The following is an 18,452-nucleotide window of genomic DNA, read 5'->3' on the forward strand; positions in this document are numbered from 1 at the left end:
GGGCTGGGTTAAGGGTTAAGGTTTTATAAGAAGATTAAGCCAAGATCATGTTAGATTCCATGGCTTACAGTCAGACAGAAACGCGAAAAACAAAACCAATGACCAAAACAATTTCCACTACTATAGCAGATAATGGTAGCGCAAGGTTTTTCATTAGAAGTTAAAGTCTAGTCTAAATTTAAGATGTGACTTAATGTGAGGCATTTAAAAACAGCTTTCTGATATTTTAAGCTATAAAATCTTTTTGGGGATGTTGTATGGGTCATGTGCCCTCCCCTCCCTCTTATGGCCTCAGTTGTTTGACACTATTGTGGTGATTTTATTGTATAACCTGATCAGAAGTATGGGAATGTTTGGCAAGTCAGACAAGAGGGGATATATTGGATTTGTCAGGGACAGTGTTGATCAAATTAGTTTAAATGTCATGTGTTTTAAATTGTGCTTTCTTATTCATAACCTATTGTTACAGCCATGTAAACAAGACACACTGTAGGCTACATGCATATAACCTACTTTTTTTATATTTCTGAAGTCCCAGGCTAAAAAAGGTTCCAATTTATTTACTTGACTACTAGTGCAAGCAAGTGTGTGCAGCAGTGAATTTTTTTATAAATATGGTCTGTGTTAAAATTAGCCTATGTTTTGTGTAGCCTACCTACAACAATACACACAGTTTGATGACCTTAACGATGTGAATTTTGAAACTGCCTTGTTTTAAAACATAAAGTGCTAACAAATTGCTATAGCCTACGTTTAAAAAACAACACCAAAAGATTAAATTTTAACTTCTAAGATAAGATACTTTATTATATTATTGAACAAAACAGATCTTATTTAGACTGTTTTAAAATCAAAACTGCCATTCTTAAAACCCCAATAGAAAAGGAATTCTCAAGGGGAAGCCATATTGTCTAAAATGCTAATTCTGTTCTTGGTTGTGGCAACTGCGAGTTAAAGTCGTAATTCTGAGATTTAAACTCGCAATTGCTATTTAGTTATAAAGTCATAATTGCGAGAAATAGTCATAATTGCGACATATAAACTCGCACTACGAGAAATAAAGTCAGAATTGTGAGATATAAACTCGCATTTCCAAGTTATAAAGTCAGAATTTGTGAGATATTTAAGCTATTTGTGAGATAAAAAGTTACACAACCTTTTTTATTTTTTATTCTGTGGCGGAAACAAGCAAGAGACTGATGCTATAAAAACAGTTCACTGCTAATAACGTTATAACAACAAAACACCAACTCTTGTTTTATAAAAATCACAGAACTGTGTTGTTGTTGGAGAAACATGCTCGTTTTAATATTAAAGAGTTGATGTTTCATGCGAGGAACATTTGGATAGAAACATTTCAATCGACGTCAATAATAATGCATTCCTGCCTTCTAAACACCAGCCGCCATCTTGGAATTAATGAAAGCAGAGTGAAACGTAATGCGAAAAGAAAACGATTATGCGGGGAAAAAACTATTAGTTATGGCTCGAGACTAACATGCATTGACTAAAAAGCCAATGTTTTTCTCCCAGTGATCGAGTTTATGTTTGTGTCGTCAACTCTGAGGCGGTGATGTTAGATCACTAACGTTACTGTACTATTTAGCCGGCTAAGCAAGTGCAAACTGTTTAGCGTAGATCAATATCGCCGTTATAAAACAAGCAAATCTGTGCAGCAGGTAGGATGACAATGGTCTCAAAATGTCCAAACATAATCCATAATCTAAATAATTTAATGTAGACGGTAATTAGCTTTAAAACGTTTATTATTGGAAATTATACTCCAGGAAACTTTCCATATCGTAATATGCGTGTAATATAACATTGAACCTTCGCGTGCACTGGCATTACGTATTTTATTTGCTTATGTTGTTTATTACATATTGAATAATCACGGTCATCCCGCGTTTCTCACAAAATATCGCAACCAATCAGAGTGCAGGGAAACACGCGTGGAAGTGACGTTTTTAAATGTTTCGCCTACCACCGCGCGAGCAAAGAGGGAAAACGTCTGCAGAACAGGGATCATTGTTTTTCCATCATGGCAAACCCCGCGAAGAATTAAGGGAAATAACGCACTATAATTGTTTGATTCCACATATGCAAATCTGTGCATGAGGTAAGACTTCCCTTTCTTCTCCCTAGAAACAGCGCGTCGGTGTTTAAGTAGTTGTTAAAAGTTGTGCAGTCAGATAAAGGCTAGCCTGTAGCGTTGAGTGCACAGATGCATTGGCTTTGGCAGGATAAACATGCGTGCAGGAACAGTTAGCAGGGCGGGCTAATGTTAGCCTCTGTTATGGCGTTAAAGGGGCTCAAGTTTATTATTATGACAGCTTGTAGATAATGAGGCAATAACTCGGTTTAGCGACCTATGCTTTTCCCTTTTTGCAAAGTATGACAAAGTAAATTAATAAATGAACAGTGTTGGGTAAGTTACTCTAAAAAAGTAATTATTAGTTACTAATTACATCTTTGACAGTGTAGTTACATTACTGTACTAATTACTCTCTCTAAAAAATATTGCATTACTTATTAATAATCCCATATCAACTTCGACCAGTTAGTTGAACAATACAAGGACAGACATGAAACTGCTCTTTTAATTCTTTCAAATAAATAATATAAAATTGCATGCATTATTCTTGAACTGATTAAAGCATTTAAAGGTAGATGGTTACAGTAAAAACTTACATTTTAACATTAAATGTTGATGTTAAATCCACTATTGTTTTATATAGAATTGTTCTATACCTTATTTAATGCAATTACATCAGAAGTAACTGTACAACTGTACACGACACTGACAACTGTACACTGACAACTACAATAATATATATATATATATATATATATATATATATATATATATATATATATATTTATATTTATATTTATATATTTATATATCATACATATCATACTTTTTTGGGAAAAATAAGATCTTGTAACACATTGTCCAGACTTTAAATGTTATTGTTGATTCAAAGCTTTATTGCATATAACAAAATGATCACATTGTCCAGTTAGATTATCTATTTATTAATAATAATAATTTAATGTCAAATAGATAGTGTATGCTCAGCTACCCACTGACCATAGCCAACATAGTCTTGTTGACAGGAGTGATGACACTGTATAAGCAACACTTTTGGTTTACAGAAACATGGCAGATTCTGACCTTTACATGCAATGTGATGAAGATGATCTAGAGCCATGCCAGAGTATTACAGAAAACAGGGACCAGCGATATAACAAAGGTAAATAATGTTTTTGTGGTAAAACCACTCATTATTATGTCTTGATAGAAGAGCTTTTGTGAAGAGCATTTAGTCATGTATTAGGAGCATAAGTGTGAATACAAATAAGTTTAATGTCTTTTGTTTTTATTCATTAATTTAGTTACTGTAGTCCCAAGTGGCAATAGTGCACCTGCACAATCCGATGGCACCTCTAAACCGACATCAGGTACTACTGACCTCGTAAATCAAGCTGTGTCCCATGTACCTAGTGGTCATTAGTGACCACACACATGCCACACTGCAAAAACACTGTTAAAAGAATAGCTGTGGGACGTCAGTGTGGAAAGAAACAAGTGTTTTGGTTTGTTTTTACCTTTAGCTCCTGCTGTTACGTTACTGCCTAATGCTGTCCAGACGGGTGGAGCTCCAGGAGGCACACAGACTATCTACATCAGTGCACAGGTTTCACTCTGCTCTTTTACTATCAATAAGGCTTTTAACCTTCTGTTTACATGGACATACCAAAGATGTTGTATTTAAGTGATAATCATCTGTTGTAGCCCAATCCAGGTCAGCCTCTGGCGGGCTCAATGGGATTGGGAAGTTTGGGAACATCACTTGGTTACATCTTGAATGGACAGCCTATTAGTTTTCTGACTGCTGGTAAGTCGTTACTCCAACCAGTGATTTAATTACACGGTTGCTCCTTCCCAGATATATTTTGCAGGATGCATTCCTGAATTTTAAACCGGCGTGAAAGAAAATTCACCCTATGTATTTTCTAAATGCATGTTATATACTGTATCTCATTGTGAACCATTCATCAATGCAGATGTTTCATTTTTACATTTTTTGACCACAAGATGTTTAATCATAACTCGATCTTCCTGTGAAAACGACAGACATCTCTCTGATGACTAATGCCAGACTTCAGACTATCATTTAGTCTGCTTAAGCTCCGCCCCTTTCTTATAGTCGACTGCAAGCTCTCATTCATTTGAGTGCAATGCCAACATCTCAATCCAATCTACAACCAATGTAAAGAAACAAGTCCCCGCCTTAGTTTTTTGTCTGTTTTTACACTCGCCACAATACAAAAGAAAAGATTGGTTGCTACTTTCATTTCTTCATGACCTCAACATTTATATGCACATGCAAATGATGAATGTTTGTTTATCAGACATAAATACCAGCTCAAGAGTCTCCAGTGTTCCAGACGTCTATTGCCATGCATTTAGTTTTCTTTATTTACACCTATGCTGCTCAAAAACAAATGTTTGTATTTTTATTGTAGCATTACTCACTTTGCTTAAATACTTTCTCTGACCTCTTCAGGTCAGACACCCCAGTTAATTTCTCCACGGATGGTCACCCCAGGGAGTGCAGGACAGCAAACAACGCCTGGAAAACTGCCTACATTGCAGATCCCAGTCACCTTGACCATCAATAACCCCTCAAACTTACAAAGCATCACCTCATCGGCCCCAGGAGTGTCCACCCTTAATGTGACGCCCTCCAACGTCCAACCAGCCACAGCTCCAGGTGACAATTCATCCAGTTTTTACTTTTTACATTGTACATCCGTTTTTAGGTCATTTACATGTCTGTTTTATTTCCATTTTGTTTACCTTGATAGGTGCAACAATTAAAGTTATAAAGTTTACGAAGCTAGCTGGAGCGCCTGCAGCTGGTGGTCAAGTAATGAGTTCACTAGTGCAGCCCACCAAAACCTTCACCATCCAAAACAATATAACAAACAGAGCTCCAGCCCCGTTCCTGTCTCAGACTGTGAGACCTCAAGCACAGATCTTCGCCCCTCCTCTTGCCACAACAACTACCGGTCAGGACCAGGACTTGTTTTTACCCTCCTATTTTTCAGTTTTTAATTGCTGTATTGAAGTGTTGTTGTTTTAGATGCTGTTGATATCAGCTTATTGATTAAACATCATTGATTGACATCATTTATGTGTTGTAGAGCTGCACGATTAATTGTTAAAAGATCGCAGTCTTGATTCAAACACTCACGCGACCTTATTTCTTAATGACAATGATTCGTCTATGTTTATTTAACCTTTGACGAGTATGATCACAGTGAACATTCAGATCTGCGTTCTTACACAAAGAGAGCTGTTGTCATATACAAGTATGCTCCTTTCAACCACACAGTATCATTATTTCTGTAATAGTAATTCAAATGATCACAAGTACTGGGGTAAAAGTTTATAGTTTTGATATAAACACTTATGTTCACGGTAGCGATCAAAAATAGAGAAAATGCTTTTTGAAAGTAACTTGACGCTTCAAATAATGATTGTATCAATTAAATCGCTACACCAATAGGGCTGTGAATGTTTTGTCATTGAATCATTCACTCAAGAGATTAATTCAAAAACTCTCATGCATCCATTAATGAAAGAAATTATGTCTTGATGAGTGATTCATTGAATTGTACATTCAATCCAGTTTTTAATAAAAAATGTATAGACTGCAGCAATTAATATTTTGTCAGAACCTCTAGTAAATGACATGCTACTTTTAGTTGTCTATTCAGAATTGTGGAAAAATCAAAACAAAACAAAAACAAATTGTGATTCTCAATCTCAATTTATCCAGAATCGTGCAGCTCTAATGTGTTTAAAGTAACAGTTCACTCAAAAATGAAAATCCTGTCATCATTTACTTGTTCCAAACCCTTAAGATTTTTCTTCATCTTCATAATACAAACTGACATTTTTAATGAAAATTGTCATTCAACCAAAACTTTGGCACATCAAATAGTTCATAAAGGAATCCATATGAATTGAGTGGTTTACTCCAAGCTTTTGGCTGTACTTGCTTGACGTGCAAGAAAAACGTCATTGATTCCTGTGAACTTTTTGAAGCATCAAAGTTTTGGTGGAATGGACTTTTCAATGGAGGGACAGAAATATCTCAGGTTTTGTTAAAAGTATTTTCATGTGTTTCAAAGATGAAGGGTAATTGTGGCAACACTGTGTAAAAGTAATTGGTGACAGAATTTTAATTTTTGGGTGAACTATCCCTTTATGAGGTCTTTGAGAAGGGATTGAGTGGAGTGTCTTTATTCTACAGCATTGAAAAGGGCCTCCAGTTCTTCGAATTTCTGTGTTCGCTGTAAAGCCGTTTACCAAAAGAGTCAGTCCCTCCGTGGATACTTCTGTGTAAGTTTTAACTCATACACTTTTTAGATTAAATACCTACAAACAACGATGTACAGTACCTTTCTTGGTTAAGAACCTTTTGCTTTGGTGGTATTTAAATCTTTCGCCAAGGTCTTACTCATCTTCTTCCCCATTTTCAGCAATGCAATCAAGATCTTATCAAGAGCGTCAAGGACCTGAAGGCCCAAACTAGAAAAAGGATCAAGCGGCCGAGTGACAAAACCCAGTCAAAACCCGCCACATCTGAGACCGTTTCCTTCTCCTCGTCCTCAGAAACGTCTCTCAAACACGTCACCACTTCTGAGATACCTCAGGGAGTGCCTAGTCCTCGCTCTGGAGATTTTGACGACCAGGGCAGAATGATCATGCTAGTTGAAGACTTCTTCTATGGTCAGCACCCTGGCCAGCCTGCATCAAGAAGAATCAATTCAGAAATCATCTCAATGAAATGCCAACTTTGTGAAAAGAAGGTGAAGGGCAACATCAAGTAAGTTGGTTTTCAGATTGGTTTTTGAGGTGTGTCGTTGGTATCGATAGATTTGTTCATTCTTCAACCCTCATTTTAAAGGATGATGAACCACATGAAACACCACATGGAGTTGGATCACCAAACAGGGGAATTTGACTATCATATTATGTGCCAGCATTGCTACAGAACCTTTTCAACACCCTTCCAACTGCAGTGCCACGTTGAGGCAGTTCATAACCAAGCAGAGTCCTCAAGTGAGTCTATACTTCTAGAATGATATATCATCAACCTAGTTCTTGACAAACATATGAAATGGTTTTAATCCATTGATGATGCATGAGTTGATAATATTTGACTGGCGGTATTTCTTTCCATCTTAAAGAGGGCCTATTATGCCCTTTTATAAAGTTTTGTTTTTGTTTTGGGGCTCTACTAGAATTGGTTTACATACTTGAGTGTAAAAAAAACACACAAAAAAACGTATTTTTCACATATTTGACACTGCACCACTCTTCCTCAGTCTGTCAGTAGGGCTGTCACTTTACGTCCAAAAATAGATTGCACAATCGATCGGACCAACCAACACAAGTTTCAAAAACGAAAATAAGGAATCGATTTTAATGGTCTTTTCTCTGAGCTCGTCCAGCTCGTCACGATACGCCCACATCAAACGCTCTGACAAACACACATAACAGCATATTATACTTCTGCATAATGTGTCTCTTTTTACTACAAAAATGTGAATTCTGCTGGTATTCAGACAGTCTCATGCATACAGATACAGATTTGGGCTACGGTCTACAATCGCCTACATAGGTGAAGTAAGTTTGTTTGACATTTCTAATCATAAACACAGCCATGTTGAAGCCAGTAGTAATGTTTTTCACTGATGTTATGGCAGTCCACTCTGCTTATTGTTTTTCGAGAATGTTGCACTCCTGTTTGTCATTGTGCACAAAACTTCACGCCAATAAATCATCAGGAATATTTGCTTACTTCTGTGCATCTCAAGCACCCTCTTTACGTTCGTCCTAATGCATGTTAGTTGTCCGTGGATTTGCCTATATTTGGCGTTTAAAATGGAAACGTCTTTAGACATGGAAAATAGATTTTACAATCGATTAAATGAACACTTATGTCTCAAAAATCGAACAGGATTTTTTCACAAAAGTGACAGCCCTATCTGTCAGTAACGCTCTGTTTAGTTCCTGTGTCTATGAATCCCCTCCTTCTGAAGTGCTCTGATTGGTCAGCTGGACCAGTGTGTTGTGATTGGTCAACCGCTTCGAGCGTGATTCGAAAATGTCACGCCCCTTTTGTTGACCACAAGTTTCAACTCACTACTAACTAACTCAACCAGGCCCCGCCCGGGAATTAATAAAGGGGTGGGAATTATTTAAATGAGGAATATTGTGAGGTGTTTGTTGTTGTACATTGGAGGCGTTCTGAAACAGTGACACTGATATAGAGAATAACTCCTCCTTGAGGAACTTTGTGCTTTGAAACTTTGCAGACCTTTTCATGCCCAAACAGCAACATTATACAATAAAAAAGGCTGAAATGTAATAAAAAGCATCATAGGCATCCTATTTAAAACATATCATTATGCTTTACAGAAGTGTGCAAGATCTGTGAGTGGTCCTTTGAGAATGAACCCCTCTTTCTGAACCACATGAAACAGGCACACAAGCCTGGTGAGATGCCCTACATGTGTCAGGTAACTGTGTGTATAAGGGTTTCATGTCATTCAAGTTTTGTCTTGAAAACATTTGTGTAAATCAATTACACTTGTGTACTTTTTGCTCCTCAGGTGTGCGAGTTCAGATCCTCTTTCTACCAAGATGTTATAAGCCACTTCACAGAGCAGCACAAGGACACCTGTATCTTAATGTGTCCCTACTGCTTAAAAGTATTTAGGTCTTATATCGGCTTCCAGTTGCACTGCACTAGACACCAGGTAAAGTATATCCTTAGCACTAAAAAGTCGCAGCTCAGAGAGGTTTTAATGTTAAATAATAACGATTTAATATCTCAACACTTATTAATAAGGAAAGACTTTGTTTCACTTTTTACCTTTCCAGCTCATAAACTAATGCTTTACTGCGATTTGCCCTTAGGGATGGACAAGATATCATTTGTGTAGAGCTCATTTAATCGATTAATCAATTGATTATTCATCAAAATTTAAAAAATATTGATTAATATTTAACTGTGCATGGTCATGTCCTCTATTTTTACATTTAGATTGCGTTCATCTAATGGTTAACGCTTGAACACTGAAAATTTAATATCACAGTCTCATAATGAATAACCCTGTACGTAATAAAGTTTTGATGTCTACATAGTTTAGTGTTTTCTTTAAATAACACAAAACGGTATGAAAGGTCTTTTATCTGTCAATGTGTCAGAAGGCTTCTTTATCAGTCCTATTAAAGTTTGTGTTTATTCGTCCAGAAAAGAACAGCGCATCATTGTGGCCGATGCCGACTTCAATTCATTCATGACAAGGACAAGTGGAAACACAGACACAGGTTTCACAGGACATGTGTCAAACCCAAGCAATTGGAGGGCCTCACGCCTGGTACTAAGGTAAGAGACTCCCAGTCATATATATGGCTTATTTATTGCTTATTTGATGGCCTTACCATTTACCACTCTGTTTCAGGTAATCATCCGAGCTTATGCTAACAGTACTGACAACAGAGATCATTTAGGAGAACCTTCATTGAAGACTTGCTCAAACGCCACATCAACAACTGCAGCATCTCAAAATGACACCAATAAAGTCATTCCTGTCAAGAAAAAGCCAGTGGAAAGCATGATGGAGCTAATGGTCAAGTTTGAGAGTCAATGGTGAGTATGATTTATATTTTTATATATATACACTCACCTAAAGGATTATTAGGAACACCATACTTAATACTTTGTTTGACCCCCTTTCGCCTTCAGAACTGCCTTAATTCTACGTGGCATTGATTCAACAAGGTTCTGAAAGCATTCTTTAGAAATGTTGGCCCATATTGATAGGATAGCATCTTGCAGTTGATGGAGATTTGTGGGATGCACATCCAGGGCACGAAGCTCCCGTTCCACCACATCCCAAAGATGCTCTATTGGGTTGAGATCTGGTGACAGTGGGGGCCATTTTAGTACAGTGAACTCATTGTCATGTTCAAGAAACCAATTTGAAATGATTCGAGCTTTGTGACATGGTGCATTAGCCTGCTGGAAGTAGCCATCAGAGGTGGTCATAAAGGGATGGACATGGTCAGAAACAATGCTCAGGTAGGCCGTGGCATTTAAACGATGCCCAATTGGCACTAAGGGGCCTATAGTGTGCCAAGAAAACATCCCCCACACCATTACACCACCACCACCAGCCTGCACAGTGGTAACAAGGCATGATGGATCCATGTTCTCATTCTGTTTACGCCAAATTCTGACTCTACCATCTGAATGTCTCAACAGAAATCGAGACTAATCAGACCAGGCAACATTTTTCCAGTCTTCAACTGTCCAATTTTGGTGAGCTCGTGCAAATTGTAGCCTCTTTTTCCTATTTGTAGTGGAGATGTGTGGTACCCGGTGGGGTCTTCTGCTGTTGTAGCCTGTTGCACAACCTCCGCCTCAAGGTTGTGCGTGTTGTGGCTTCACAAATGCTTTGCTGCATACCGCGGTTGTAACGAGTGGTTATTTCAGTCAAAGTTGCTCTTCTATCAGCTTGAATCAGTCGGCCCATTCTCCTCTGACCTCTAGCATCAACAAGGCATTTTCGCCCACAGGACTGCCGCATACTGGATGTTTTTCCCTTTTCACACCATTCTTTGTAAACCCTAGAAATGCTTGTGCGTGAAAATCCCAGTAACTGAGCAGATTGTGAAATACTGACCGGCCCGTCTGGCACCAACAACCATGCCACGCTCAAAATTGCTTAAATCACCTTTCTTTCCCATTCTGACATTCAGTTTGGAGTTCAGGAGATTGTCTTGACCAGGACCACACCCCTAAATGCATTGAAGCAACTGCCATGTGATTGATTGATTAGATAATTGCATTAATGAGAAATTGAACAGGTGTTCCTAATAATCCTTTAGGTGAGTGTATATATACATGTATGCGTGTATGTAGACATTTTCTCTTTGCTGTTTTTTGTTTTTTGCTTTTTGCATTTATTTAATTTTTTTTTAAGAAACAATATCTTCTGACCACCATATTGTTCTTCCAGCAAGCCAGCAGAAAAACACTACTGCATGGAATGCACATATGACATTCCGTATTTTCCCAACCATTTCCCCACCTATGTGAGCTGTTCCCTCTGCCGATACTGTACTTGCTGTTCCAGAGCTTATGCCAATCACATGATCAGGTGAAAATCTTCAGATTTTTACAGTTTGTGTGATAGTGTCATTTAAAAAACAAAAAGAAGGAATGGACAATATGTCATATAGTGATTATCTTCTGATGGATTGATTATTTATATAAGATTTGTTTTATTGCTATTAGTTGATATTATTTAATATTTAATTGTGCGTGGTCATTTCCCTTATTTTTACATTTTACATGCCTACCTGTAAAAAAAAAGAGCTTGAGTAACACTAGTTTAGGGTCCAATTCTCACTATTAACTTGTTGCTTATTAGCATGCATATCACTAGGATATTGGATGTTTATTAGTACTTCTAAAGCACATATTAATGCATGATCATATTCTACATCCCTTTATCCTACCCAATACCCAAACTGCCTACTAAATATTAATAAGCAGTAATTAGGAGTTTGAGGCTAAAGTCATAGTTAATATTTAGTTAGTTAGAATTGGTCACTAATAATGGGCCCTACCTTGCACCCAGCACAATTGACTTTGTACACCGACGCATGTATCATTCCTATTTTGCACCCACGCACAGCGGACTTTTCCCTCCACAGACGCACGTAGGTTAACTAAGAAATACACTTGCGTTCCCCGGGGTGGTTCAGCGAAAAGAGGAGGCGTGTTCCGGCACAAACGTTCCCTCATGCTATTTTGCAGGTTTAGAAAACAATTCTACCACTGGCCGAAAAAAAACAGTTTACAGTCAGCCGCGTTGCGCATGTTATTCATATGCTATTTTAAGGGCCATAATCAATGTAGCGTGTGCTCAACGCGCATACACTTTGATTCTCTCATCTACACACAGTTTTCATTTTTGCAAATCATACATTATTACGATAGATAGATAGATAGATCAGAACAAGCGCTTGCTCTTAAAGGGAATGTGAGATGACGCTCTGATTGGTTTATTTCACGTTACGCCTAAACCACACCTATGAGTAATGAAGCTACTTCTACGGTGGCCGAGAGAGCTCAACGCGCTGCAACTGAAGAAAACACATGCAAATAGAAAAAACACCCGCAAATTAAGAAAACATCTTCATCAGTTTCACAACACATGTGTGCTCCAAATACTCACAACACAACCAAATACAGAAACGCACTGCAAAAGTTCACAACACAAACAAATACAGAAACGCGCTGCAAATAGGACAGAACACAACGGAAATGTTTCCGGGGAACCCAATAAGTGACGGACGGAGGGCTGGGACGTGCTTATTGCTCGTGAGCTTTACCTATGCCCTACTCTCTTAAAAGGGCAGACGGCAGAGCCCTTGAATTGGGCACTTTGGAGGGAGCGGGGCACTTGTGTGCCATTATGTTGATGAAGGGAGCAACAAAAGACAACGTAATTTCCTCATTATTTTCACCTGGGATGTTCCCATGACAACGCAGCGCGTGTCCATCAGCTGAATAGCTGTTCTTACCAGAAATATAGTATTATTGCTGTTAACATAACTGTTGCAAATAAATATACATTTTATACAACAAAGTTTTTAAAATATGCGTTATATCTGTGTGTGAGTGTCTCAACTTTAAAACTTGCCGTCTCATATTTGGACCCTAGCTGCATTCTAACATTTCTTATGAAACTTATTTTAACATAACATGACAAAATGTGTACAATGTAACTGATGTATAGATTGATGTCTTTCCCTCATGTTCTTTTTCTCTATCTTTTTTTATTTATTTATTTATTTTAGTCTTCAGCTCATTGTTCTTTTTAGTATTCTTATGACATTGAACATATTGTAAATACATTTTGTATATTGTATACAAAGTTGTATGTCATAAACATGTCATCTCTGTATGTTTTGCAAAAAAAATTTAATAATAATAAAAGTAGACAGCTGTAAGCACGTCCTAGCCGGGTCCGTCACTTATTGGGTTCCCCGGAAACATTTCCGTTGTGTTCTGTCCTATTTGCAGCGCGTTTCTGTATTTGGTTGTGTTGTGAGTATTTGGAGCACACATGTGTTGTGAAACTGATGAAGATGTTTTCTTAATTTGCAGGTGTTTTTCTATTTGCATGTGTTTTCTTCAGTTGCAGCGCGTTGAGCTCTCTCGGCCACCGTATACTTCAGACCAACCCATTTTAGATTTGCGTCGGGCACAAGAGTCATTTATCCCGCCGGTATAATAGCAACAGCGCCCAAGACCCGCCCACAAAGTTACTTGCGTTTTGTGCTTGATACTTTCATTTCAGATTGTTAAAATAGGGCCGTTAAAGTGTGACAAAATTAATATAACATGATCAGGTGAAAAACTTTAAATTTCAGTTTGTGATGTGTTGAGTGTTTTCTCAATTCTCCCTCATCTTTATTTGCAGTGTACATGTTCCTCGGAAAAGCACCAGAAAATATATAACCCTGTACAAACCTTGCCCAAAGTAAGACCTGAGTTTTGTTTCCCTCCTCTTGCTCTGCATGTAATTTTCACTTTAATTGTCAATCATGGTAATGAAAAATGTTTGCAGGAAGGGGAGGCTAAACTGTAGCACATGTAGATACAAAACTCGGGTTGGAGATTCGATGGCCAAACATCTTGCTGACAATCCTGAACATAAGGCAAGCCGGTGCACCATGCGGGGTAAGTTGTTTATTTATGTCTAAAAGTCTTTTTGACGATGAAAAGTCAAGCACTTAATAATGATCCTATCACAACCATATTATTAATAATATTCCTCATGTTTCAGAAGGATTTTCACGTGGCTATAAAAGGTAAGTTGATTTTCGCTTATTTTTCACTTAAAAATCTAAAATCACTTACTCCCTCATGGTGATTTAAACCTGTGAGTCTGTCTGTCTTCTGTGGAAGATAAAAGAAGATATTTTAAAATGGCTTTAGGTTGTTTTTTTCCCATATCATGGGGAAAAAGATCAGTGTTTTTGGACCCCATTGACTTTCATTGTATGGACAAAAACATTCTTCAGAATATATCGGTAACACAATAAGGTTAATTGGTTAACATCAGTTAACTACCTTAGTTAACATGAACTAAAAATGAACAATACTTCTTCAGAATTTATTAATCTCAGTTAATATTAGGGGTTTCACAACTACTGATTTTTGCTAGTCGACTAGTTTTGCATAACAGTCGACAACTAGTCGACTAGTCGTTAAATTATTTATTCATTAAATTGACGCATTAACGCATTGAGCATTGTTAAGGAAGACACAGAGGAAGGAGTTCTGGTGAATCATTGGAAATGTATGTTTGAAATTCAGAAATAACATAAATAAATTCATATTCTTTTCATCAACATGTGTTAATACAAAAACAGCAGCATTCATTTAAAACATTCTTGTAATTAAAACATTCTTGTTATGAACCGCGCCACACCACGCGCATCAGCGAACGTTGCAGATAAACATTGCCACATGGCTAGCCTCAGACAATAACATTGTCAACATCACGACTCTGAGTTTTGCATATAGTTTTAACTGTGCATTTTTCATTGCATCTTTAAGCAAATATCATTTAAGCATGTATAGGCCAATACAAGTTTGATGTAGGTTATACTGAACCACTATATTTTTGTATAGCCGGCGACACACTGGCTGCGTGGCGTGAGCGTCTCAGCTTAACAGGTTGGAGTTTGCACACTGCCTGCGTGAGACATGCGTCAGGCGCGGCTCGAACCACGCAAAAAACGCGCGCATGCTAGAAATAGAACCGACGCCTAAGTGTTCCAGCAACGGGAGTGTTCTCTGGCTAGAGCGCAGAACAGCGGAGTTTGTATGGACCGAAGTGCATGCCTGAGCTTGTGTTTTGGGTTAAGCTGCGTTGCTTTGACATTATGGAAAATAGAATAATAGAAACAAAATGTATTAGTCTTTTTACCCGTTATTATCAATCTAATTTAATCTCGTTTTTAACTTAATTTCGTTTTTCTTTATTTAAATTTTGTTTTTCTTTATTTAAATTTCTTTTTTCTTTTTTTCTTTTTCTTTTTTTCTTTATTTAAATTTCGTTTTTTCTTTATTTAAATTTCATTTTTTCTTTAGGCCTATTTAAATTTCGTTTTTCTTTATTTAAATTTCGTTTTTCTTTATTTAAACCTACCCTTACTGTGTCAGTAATTTGTGAGTCAGAAAAATATTAGACAACCTTAAAAGTATTGCTTAAGTTAACAGACCTGTGTGTGTGCGTTTTACATCACCAGTGCAGTGTCCGTTCTCGTAGCCCTGCCCGCGTGAGGTGCGCCATTTCCCACTCGCGCTGTTCTGTAGTTTACTAAATGTTTATTAATTCTGAATGTGTCCCGTTTTGCGTGTCCATCTATATTGCACCAAATGCGACACTGCACTCCATGACCTTGACCGTTTTGGACGCATAGGTACCTCAGCGCCTGACGCCATTTTGTTTCCGACTAGTCGATTAGGGCCGACAGTGCGGACTTGTGGTTGTGACAGTCGGCTAGTCGACTAGTTGATGAAACCCCTAGTTAATATTAATTTCAACATTTACTAATATGTTATTAAAATCAAAGGTTGTATTTGTTAACATTAGTTAATGCACTGTGAACTAACATGAACAAACAATGAACAATGTATTTTTATTAAATAACATTTACTAAGATTAATAAATACTAATAACAAATGTTTTGCTCAGTGTTAGTTAATAGAATGAATAACTAATGTTAACTAATGAACCTTATTGTAAAGTTTTACCAGAATATCTTCATTTACAGAAAGTCATACAGGTTTGGAACAATTTAGTTTATTTTAACTCTTTAGGAAAAGGCTGTAGGAGCTTAATTTGTGTAGAGCTCATAAAAGCAATTGCAAATGCTAGAGATTTAACCTCTTGTTTAGCAGAAGAGGTAACTTACAAATTATTGTCATTGTAGATTCGTCTTCATCCCAACGGACCTACTCCGAGGAGGCCAGATCCTCAACAACGCGTTTTTCTTGCCTTTGCAAGTCAAGCAAGTGGACAGGAGTTCATTTCCTCTGTCCTCTAAACCCATTCCTCGACCCACCTACAAGATAACACTGCCTGCTAGTCCCGCTCGCATAGCGACCTTTCCCATTCAGGTTCAGCCTATTGAACAAAGTGCCGTTCCAGTCAAAAAATGTGCGGTCAAACCAGATGCTTCGAAGCAAACTCCGAATGGAGGGCGTTCTAAAGTCGACACGGGACGTACAGTGGAGAACAGGCTCACCGTAGCTCAGCTGAAAGTTGTACTGTACGCCCTCTGCTGTGGAGTCCCACAGGCCGCCATTAACTTCGAAACTCCACCGGAAGATGTCCAGTCGTTGCTCTTGAAGCGTCAGCGTCAGATTGAGCCCTCGAGAAGCAGAGAAGGCTTGATGCCACAGGCAGCCGATAGGCTAGTGGAATGGGTGCTTTGCCAACGTGAGCAACAGCTACCAATCGATGAAGCTAATCTGTTCGACTTCATGAGCAGTCATGGTGCGCAGGATATCTCTTACGACTCGGCGGTTGATTTCTTGCTACGCCACGATCTGGGCTTGCAGGCGTTCGCCACATCCAGCAAGTTGCTGCCGGATAAATCCCAGGAGCTGGAGCGTTCCTTCAGCAGCTTTCTGAAAAAGCAAGTCATTTCGCAAACATTTCGACTATCTTCGATGGGCGCCATGGATGAGCTTTCCATTTTTGTAGATATGGAGCAGCTGGATGAAGCCTCTGCGGATTCGTCGTCCATGTTATCTGCTTTTAAGTTGATGGGCACCACAGATCCACTCATAGAGGTTGTGTTCACAGCCCTGGCTGATGGGACCACGTTATCCACCATGCTTTTCCTCAGAGGCGAACCTCTCAAGCCAGATGCACATTCCTTGCCAGACTTCATCATCCTGGAGGCGAGACCAGAAGGGTTCACGGATGAAGAAAGACTACAGCTTTGGTTGGACAAGGTGTGGTGTCGGCATGTCAAACCTAGATCTGGAGGCAAAGGGTTGCTGATAATTGACACGTACAAAGGCCACACGTCTAATGAATTCTTGGCGGCGCTCAACAGCACGAACACTCTTCCAGGTCCGATCCCTCGCAGTTGCTCTCGTCGTCTGCAGCCCCTGGAAGCCTGCATGGGGCCTGTGTTACGCGAGTTTCTGCAGGCTCGATGGAGCGAGCATGTGACGACGGCGCCACAGGAACTGGTTGGAGCCAAACCAGCTGACCTTGCCCATCTTCTCTCTCGCTGGCTTGTCGAGCTACTGGATGTCCTCAAATCAGAGCCCAAGCTTCTGTTCCGCTCTTTCGATCGGGTTTTGAGCTCAAACCCAGAGGTGACGTCCGATGAGCCTTCAGAGCTCGTGCGGAGTCTCACCGAAGCTCTCCTGGTCAGTAAAATGCAAGGAGAGAAAGTTGAGCAGAAAGCTGAGATCTCCGGTGTTGTTTCTGCAGAATCCTCTCCGCAGTCCAGCATGATTTTTTTGAGAAAGATGTTTGAGAAAGACAGCGATTTGGAGTCGTTCCATGGTTTTGAGGATTCAGAAATAATAGAACATTAAGTTATCATATTTTTTTTTAATTTGCAAGCGTTTTGTGTGCCTTCTGCTGCTGATTTTATTTTTGGAGAATAAATTGAACTGCTCTTTGAAAAAGTAAATGTAGGTCATTGCTTGCATATGTCTGTATGGTTGCATATGTAAATATTTTTTGCATTAATGGGTACTAAAGATCCCTAGTTTGAAGTCCTCTAGTTAAGGCTTCTATTGATCTTTGAAATACTAATGTGCAACTTGTTACACCTTGTGGTTTAGTTTATCACTGTTTTCCTTCGCATCAGGTTTGATCTCTGTTATAATGTGCATAAATGTAAATAGAAATGATTTTAAATCATTACCTACTATATTTGGGATTATACTGTAACATACTTGATTCATGTTAATTGAATAAACACTTTTATAGGCCATGTCATTTAAGCAGTTTTTTTTCTCCTTAAGAAGCATGGGTCGTCTTTTAAGAAGGTATTTTAGTTGTCTCACAAAATCTGACCAATACAGTCAGTTTATACACGCATTGTATGCTATACTGATATACATTTTTGTATAAAATATTTTTTTTTAGCATAAACTGCCTAAAACCTTTTTCACATGCACCTCTTAATCACAGGTAGCTGTATATTATGATCCTATTTGTGTATATGGTCACATGACAAAAATTATGTATCATGTGCTTAAGGTGGTGTTTTTAAAAATGTAATAAAATGTGAATGTTTTATT

The 18,452-nt window shown here is 38.3% G+C and overlaps 1 protein-coding gene across 2 annotated transcripts; it reads left to right on the forward strand.

The window, feature by feature from the left end:
• The first annotated feature begins 1,978 nt into the window (after positions 1 to 1,978).
• On the forward strand, positions 1,979 to 18,147 carry pogza (pogo transposable element derived with ZNF domain a). 2 transcript variants are annotated; one of them, XM_084131305.1, is made up of 19 exons: positions 1,979 to 2,119; positions 3,160 to 3,257; positions 3,400 to 3,465; positions 3,619 to 3,701; positions 3,800 to 3,902; positions 4,575 to 4,781; positions 4,876 to 5,079; positions 6,330 to 6,418; positions 6,559 to 6,905; positions 6,987 to 7,141; positions 8,504 to 8,604; positions 8,698 to 8,844; positions 9,342 to 9,476; positions 9,553 to 9,740; positions 11,113 to 11,253; positions 13,588 to 13,647; positions 13,735 to 13,847; positions 13,957 to 13,978; positions 16,112 to 18,147. In XM_084131305.1, exons 1-19 carry the CDS (start codon positions 2,115 to 2,117, stop codon positions 17,736 to 17,738), a joined length of 3,891 nt encoding a protein of 1,296 aa, XP_083987431.1. In that variant the 5' UTR covers positions 1,979 to 2,114; the 3' UTR covers positions 17,739 to 18,147. The 2 variants fall into 2 exon arrangements, with proteins under 2 accessions (XP_083987431.1, XP_083987430.1); XM_084131304.1 differs by having other exon boundaries at positions 1,980 to 2,119; positions 13,954 to 13,978.
• The last annotated feature ends 305 nt before the right edge of the window (positions 18,148 to 18,452 follow it).

Source organism: Abramis brama (genome assembly GCF_963993115.1).
Source record: "Abramis brama genome assembly, chromosome: 12".
Lineage (NCBI taxonomy): Eukaryota > Metazoa > Chordata > Actinopteri > Cypriniformes > Leuciscidae > Abramis > Abramis brama.

Excerpts from the sequence above, each read along its gene's own strand:
- pogza (XM_084131304.1), top strand. Across the intron at positions 3,466-3,618 it reads CACCTCTAAACCGACATCAG|CTCCTGCTGTTACGTTACTG; the intron begins GTACTACTGACC and ends TTTTACCTTTAG. Across the intron at positions 9,477-9,552 it reads GCCTCACGCCTGGTACTAAG|GTAATCATCCGAGCTTATGC; the intron begins GTAAGAGACTCC and ends ACTCTGTTTCAG.